General features: G+C 45.9%; 2 protein-coding genes across 7 annotated transcripts in view; both read left to right on the top strand.

Moving 5' to 3' along the window:
• Window positions 1–7120, top strand: part of LOC103393431 (RNA binding protein fox-1 homolog 1) — a 363631-nt gene that overhangs the window by 64434 nt on the left and 292077 nt on the right. The gene's annotated exons all lie outside the window — the stretch shown is intronic.
• Window positions 174–7120, top strand: part of stx1b (syntaxin 1B) — a 10094-nt gene continuing 3147 nt past the window's right edge. Inside the window, exons 1-3 of the mRNA XM_008330411.3 lie at window positions 174–721; window positions 5755–5829; window positions 6432–6531. Coding sequence (XP_008328633.1) covers window positions 692–721; window positions 5755–5829; window positions 6432–6531 — 205 coding nt within the window. The 5' untranslated portion in view covers window positions 174–691. The remainder of the gene's footprint in view (window positions 722–5754; window positions 5830–6431; window positions 6532–7120) is intronic.

Genomic DNA, 7120 nt, shown 5'->3' with positions numbered 1-7120 from the left:
AACCAAATACAGAGTCCAACAGGCTCTGACGTCAGAAGTCAACCACGCCTCCACCCCACCCACAAACACCTCCCTGCTGCAGAGGGGGGATGGGGAAGAAAGGGATGTCTGCGCAGGCGCAGCGCCTCTCCATCCCCACCGCATCGCCCCCTCCCCCTCCGTCTTTTTCTGCAGCATCAGTACCACTCCCCCCCCTTACCTCCTCCTCTCCACCCCTCGCTCCGCTCCGCTCCTGCTTCTTTTGCGCGCTGCGGGGCCACACTGCGACCGCACCGAGGAAGAGGAGGAAGAGGAGGAGGCGACGACGGAGGACAGGCGCCATTTCCTGAGCATAGCAGCACAGTAGGATACGAGGAGGAGCAGGAGGAGCAGAAGAAGGAGAAGAAGGAGCGGTAGAGGAGGAGGAGGAGGTGTGGAATAAAGAGGGAAGAAAAAAGCAGCTAAGCGGCAGCGGCAGAAGACGGAGACGCGTCACACCGCGCCGCGCTCTTCCTCTCCATCAGTTCAGTGAAGTGAAGACCACAGAGGAGGTGGAGGAGGAGAACCTGAGCAGGAGTTCGGACACGAAAACGAGTAGAGACAGGGTGTCGGAAAACCTCCCCCCTCCCACCACCTCCCCTCCTCTCCAGCAGCAGGGCCGTATCTCTGTTTGTTGTAGCAGCAGCAGCCAACGCGGCGCGGCGGCGACACCATGAAGGACCGCACAGCGGAACTGAGAAGCGTAAGATTTCATTTTGGAATTTGAATTTTTGACACTGTATGTTGCTCGTGTTTCTGGAGGGGCATGAGGAGGAGGAGGAGGAGGAGGAGGAGGAGGAGGAGGAGGGGGAGGAAGAGGAGGAGGCGCCAGGGCTACTGCCCGCTGCTGCGGCGGCGGCAGAGATTGCAGTGTGATGTGAAATGGAGTCTCTCTCCCTCTCTTCCCCTCTCTCACTTTTTCCCCCTGTTGGTGGTGGTGGTGGTGGTGGTGTGTGTGTGTGTGTGTGTGGGGGGGGGGTGTTCGGTTTCGGTGCACGTGGAGGTCACGGTTTCTCTGTAATGGCCGCTCTATCAGACGCAGAGCGTTTTCCTCCGCATCTGATTAGTTTAAATAAATAAATAAATAGATAGATAGCACCCCCACCCGTGCCTGGATGACCTGATGGGAAGAGATGAAGAGGAGGAGGAGGAAGAGGGGGAGGAAGAAGAGGGGGAGGAAGCTAAAAAAAATTGCAGTATTTTTGAAGCCGATCAAAAGCCTCACCCTTTTTTTTTATTTTTCCCAGACCATGACTCTGCACCGGGTCACAGTGAAACAGGGTGACGCTGCTGCTGCTGCTGATGGTGCGGAAATGACAGAATGAGTGTGTGTGTGTGTGTGTGTGTGTGTGCAGAAGGGTGGAGGGAGGGTGGCTGCTGCTGCTGGGGGGGCTCAAATCATCTGCAGCAGCACCACCCGGGTTCAACTGGGTCCATCCATCCATCATCCATCCATCGTCAGTAAAATCATGATCAGTAAATCACCAGATGAATGGAGTGTGTGTGTGTGTGTGTGTGTGTCTGGACTTTACCGCACTGCTGTCCTTCCTCCTCCTCCTCCTCCTCCTCCTCCTCCTCTATCAACATCCCTCCATCTTTTCTACTGCAATGTGTTCCTAATCCCAGAATTTCTCAACTTTGGTTCCCATCATCATCATCATCATCATCATCATCATCTTCCGTCCATTTGCTCTTCAGCCATTCAGTACAACCCCCCCCCATAACACACTATCTGAAAGTAGCATCCATTCATCCATTCATCCATTCATCCATCCATCAATCAATCGATCGATCTTTTGTGCCGTCAATACAACCAAACATCCATCCAGAAAATGTTGAAAACACCCAGAATCCTCCTCCCCAGCAGACAAAAGAAGGGAGGCCGCTAAAGAGGAACTAGCAGCTAGCAGGGTGGCTAATAGTGTTCAAACATTTGTTCCATAACAGGTTTTTTTTGGGGGGGGGGCAGGAGGGGCAGCTTGCTAAAAATCTGTGATTTGTACGTGAACAAAAAAAAAAAAAATCCCAAATTTTTCTCAATTGACTTTTGTGCATTTTTCACCTTCATCTGTTGAGCCTCCGGCCCTGACCCCTCCCCCCCCCCCCCCCCCCTGCTGATGTCACTGTTGGTTCAACACCCACATGAAGCACACAAAGACAGTCAGGTTTTAAGGCAAGTTGCCAGTCTTATCTTTTATTAGCAGCAACAATTGCTAGCCTGTGTTATAGTGCCCCTGGTGGCAAGAAAAAAAAGGGGGAAACTGTGTCAAGTGTCCTGGTAAAGAGCTTTAAAATTTAATTTAATGACACTTTTACCCTTTAGCTCCTTGGTTATATTTTTCACACGCCCACATTAATGTACCAAATGTTGGGTTTTTATGTTTTTTTTAAAGATTTTTATTCATAATTTTCTTATTTCTAACAGCACTTTTGAAAACACTCCAGTCTTTTCTGTCCCATCTTGGTGAAAAGTTCTGTGACAACGTTTGTCGTTCATCGGTTCTCGTGTTGCTGCTCACCTGCTCGTTGAGTTTTTCGCCTCACTTTACTTCAACTCCAACGTTGAACAAACCAGACGGAGCTCAAACCTGGAGTTCACGTTGTCCTGAAGTCGAAAGTCACTCTGAAGTTTTCTTCTTCGGAGTTGAGTCAACAGTTAGTCTCCCTGATAGTCCCACCTCCTGAGAGTTCCATCCTGGTTCTGTTTTTTTTTTTCCTTGTAAAAGACCAGCCCTGAGACTCGGAGCCAGACTGTGATTATTGTCATTATCATCACTGAGCGCAGAGAGCTGGACTCCAATTGACCAATCAGGAGTTATTTTCTTATTTTCTCTGATGCGTGTGAAAAACCTACATTAGATTTAGGTCACTGTCACTCACACACACACACACACACACACGTGCACCGTCTCCTGGGAACACGAAGTAGAATCAGGGCATCTGAATGTTTCAGGAACAGGAAGTGGATGTTGACTGTTGTTTGGTTTTAGTTAATTTTACATTTTTCACCAGTTAAAAGCTGGAGTTTCAGTTTTAGTTTTTTTTTTTTTTTTTACATTTTAAATTATAAAAAACGTTTTCTTTCACTTTGCCTGAAATGTGACCTGTCGTCACTGATTCCCTGTTAGCTTGTTAGCTAGCTGCGGCTCCTGTGTCTGTGCGATGTGGCTGTCGCCGACCTGCTCCACCTGCAGTGTTCTCAGTGTGAGCTGCAGGCGTTTTTTCAGATGATGAGGTTACACCTGGATTGTTTCTGGAGGAATCTTTGGAGTCGTAATTCGTTGTGAATGAATGAAACAGAGAAGGAAAAAAAAAACAATAAATTAAAACCGCTGTCATTTATTAGCGTTCTTGCTGCAGCACAGCTAAAGGCCTACTTGACTTTACGCCCTCTTCCACTATTACACTGTAAAAAAAAACAAAGGGTTTATGCAAATGTGCTATTTATATATTTATTTATTTAAAATCCTTATTTATTATTTATGAATTCATTTTATTGAAATGCACGTTTCCACGGCGATGCCCTCGTCCTGTGACGTCAGGCTGCTGCACCTCAGTTCAGTCTGACTTCAGGTGGTTTGTTTTTTTTTTTTTTTTGAGTGGTCTGGATTTTCGACCTCCAAGAGAACAACGGTGCTGAGTCTGTGTTAGCACGTGGTAGAGTGTAGCTGCTAACAGCTAATGCTAAAGTTACCAACACGTTGCCTCGCTGGTACTGTTACTGTTACTGGTACTGTTACTGTTACTGTTACTGGTACTGTTACTTATTGCACATTTCTACTGCCTTAATGTTCCCTTTACTGTTGAAGTTGAAACTTTTATTTATTTATAAACTATTTATTTCAACTGTGTTGTTTCTATATGGAATTCTCTGGTCTAGATGATTTACATCGGCTCTGGTTTATTCATTATTAGTCCTTTGAAATCTACCATGTCATGTTAAGGTGTTCATGGGATTGACAACATAGAACCAAAGGTTGACTGTAGCCGCTAACGTTGACTGTAGCCGCTAACATTGAATGTAGCCACTAACGGTGAATGTACCGCTAACGTTGACTGTAGCCGCTAACGTTGACTGTAGCCGCTAACGTTGACTGTAGCCGCTAACGTTGACTGTAGCCGCTAACGTTGACTGTAGCCGCTAACGTTGACTGTAGCCGCTAACGTTGACTGTAGCCGCTAACGTTGACTGTAGCCGCTAACGTTGACTGTAGCCGCTAACGTTGACTGTAGCCGCTAATGGTTAATGCAGCCGTTATTAGTGAAAAACAAAATGACACACATTCTCATTCCTTTCTTCATTAGTTGCTGCATAATTATATGGTGAAATTAAAAAAAAAAAAAAGCCAGTGAGCACAAAGCATGGGGCGTTTATGGAAAACTTGGACATCTCTGTGTGTGTGTGTGTGTGTGTGTGTGTGTGTGTGTGTGTGTTTAGTGGAAAAATACAGTCTGAAGGTGAATGTGTGTGAGAGAAGGGAGCACAGATGGATGCTGGGTCCAGCTTGATGTCCTAGGGGATTCTGGGTAACACTGATCACTGCTGGCACCGCGTGTGCGTGCGTGTGTGCGTGCGTGTGTGTGTGTGTGTGCACACACACTCACACTGATACCACCTGACATCATGCTGATCTAAGTCTGGCTGACATGAGAGGAGAGAAGGGAAGGATAAAAGAGAGAAAAACACAAACAGGTTCAACTCACCACAGAACTGACTCAGGTCCTGCTCCAGGTCTGGTTTCATCGTTCATCAACCGCCGGGTCATGGACCTCTTCATGGCCACTGGTCCTCCGACACTGTGCTGCAGAGAGGAAACACACAAGATGTTATTTTTATTTCATTCACCATCAGTGAAAAATATTTTATTCAACCCATATCATCAAGTCTTTCTTTTAACTATTTTAACCCCTCGAACCCTTTCAGTAGAATAGCTAACGTTCACTGTTAGGGTCCGTTTGACCCTGATGACCTCTACGGTCATGTAGTTTAATATCAGTCCTATCATTTTATTCTCTCCTGCTTTATTACCTCGACAACTGGAAACATGTCATGTCTGACAGGAAACTGGTCTATGGATCAGAAGAGGTCGTGACCTCTCTGTTATTGTGACCAGGAAGTACAACACTGGTTTTATAAACTTACAGGATTGTGTTTATTGATGAACAGACGGGGATTTTTATTTTGAAAACAGATACGACAACATGTAGGGGGGAAATAAAAAATGATTCAGACGTCATAAATTAAAGCTTTTATTTTGGCAGCAGCCGTGCCATGTTTCAGTGTAAAAGCAGAAAATGCATCAGAAACATGTGATGCCAATGTTATAAAACCAACGTCATCCTCCTCTTCCTCCTCCTCCTCTTCCTCCTCCTCTTCCTCCTCCTCCTCCTGTCAGCTGTTTGTGTTCTTTGTCGATGACTTCATTTATTGACACCTTTTGACTCATTTGACCTTAATATTTTCAGTGGAGGATCAGAGGGATCGCTCTCTCTCCCTCTCTCTCTCTTTCCCCTCCCCCATCATGTATGTAAGGCTCACTCTATCGTCACCCATCCCCCCCTGCACTCCATCCCCTCCCCCACCCTCTCCCTCTCTCCCTCAGTCTCCTCACACAGACTCATATTTTGTAACGCCGTCTCACGTTAGACCTACTGGGTCGAACCTGGACCCAAACAGACCTGCTGTAGGCCCGGTCGGTAAAACTGAAGAACTGTCTGCTCTGTCGCCCCCTGCAGGCTAAGGACAGTGATGATGACGAAGAAGTGGTGCAGGTCGACAGGGACCACTTCATGGATGAGTTCTTTGAACAGGTAACACATGCAAACTAGGGAGGTCCGATGGTAACCTTTTTTTTTTTTTTTTTTGCCGATATCCGATACGCCAATATTGTCCAAACACATCATTTCCAATTCCGATATCAACCAATCCCAATAAAGAGGGCCAGAGGCGGCTCGGTGGTTATGGACGTTAAGTCCCGCCTGCTCACGAAGGTCATGGGTTAAAGGACTGTTTCTCTGCCATGGCCCCTCTAAGGGGATCCCCATCCCAATGCTGCCATCTAGTGACTTTCACGTTCATATACAGCGGTTTTTCCCCCAAAACTATTTTTAGAGCAGATTATCAGGTTTTTATTATTGGAGGAAAAACTGATAACGATTCTTACAGATGTTACATAATGATGCTAATATCAGGCCGATAAATATCTGTCGGCCGATAATACGTACAAACACACACATATACACACAAATACCTGATGAATACGTCAACAATAAGACTCACAACTACTGTGTCTTTGTGAAGTAAAATCCCTGATTTTCTCTACAGACGTTTAGTATTTCCTCAGAACAAAAGTTGATCTGTGTGTGTGTGTGTGTGTTTGTGTGTATTTGTGTGTGTGTTTGTGTGTGTGCAGGTGGAGGCACACACAGGCTGCATAGAAAAGCTGTCTGAGGACGTGGAGCAGGTCAAGAAGCAGCACAGCGCCATCTTGGCTGCACCCAACCCTGATGAGAGTGAGACATGTGCACACACACACACACACGCACACACACACACACACACACATAAATCTGGCTGTAAATATTCAGGTAACCAAGCCCGGGTTGTCAAACTGATTCAAACCACTGTTTGTGTTTTATTATAAATGTTTTATTTTTCTGCATGTTTTCTGTTTTTGTTGAGGGTTTTTTTCTTTGATGATGATGATTTTGTTTTTCGCTTTTTCTTTTCTCTTATTTTATTTTCCTCATCTTCCTCATCCTCTTCATCCTCTTTACTTCCTCTACTCTCGTCTCCTTCCTGTTTGCCACTTCACTTCCTCCTTCCTCTCCTCTGTTCTTTTCTTCCTCCTCTCATCCTCCTTCTGTCTGCTGCATGCTGCGTGTTGTCTTAAACCTGCATGATGTGAAGCGTATCTCAAAGGACGCACATGAGTGACAGCCCTACTGTCAGACCATGTGATCAACAGGTAAATATGACAACGTTATACCAAGTCACAGCGCTCAAAGTGTAAACTAAAATCTGTTGTTTTTCAGATTTGTACTGTAGTGACCAAACACGACCACATGAAGCGCAACAGTGGTTCTCAACCAGTCTCTGTCA

This window comes from Cynoglossus semilaevis, chromosome 17 (assembly GCF_000523025.1).
Source record: "Cynoglossus semilaevis isolate Cse_v1.0 chromosome 17, Cse_v1.0, whole genome shotgun sequence".
In the NCBI taxonomy this organism is placed as follows: domain Eukaryota; kingdom Metazoa; phylum Chordata; class Actinopteri; order Pleuronectiformes; family Cynoglossidae; genus Cynoglossus; species Cynoglossus semilaevis.
The sequence above is the reverse complement of the archived record's forward strand: the minus strand, read 5'-3'. Positions and strand labels throughout refer to the sequence as shown.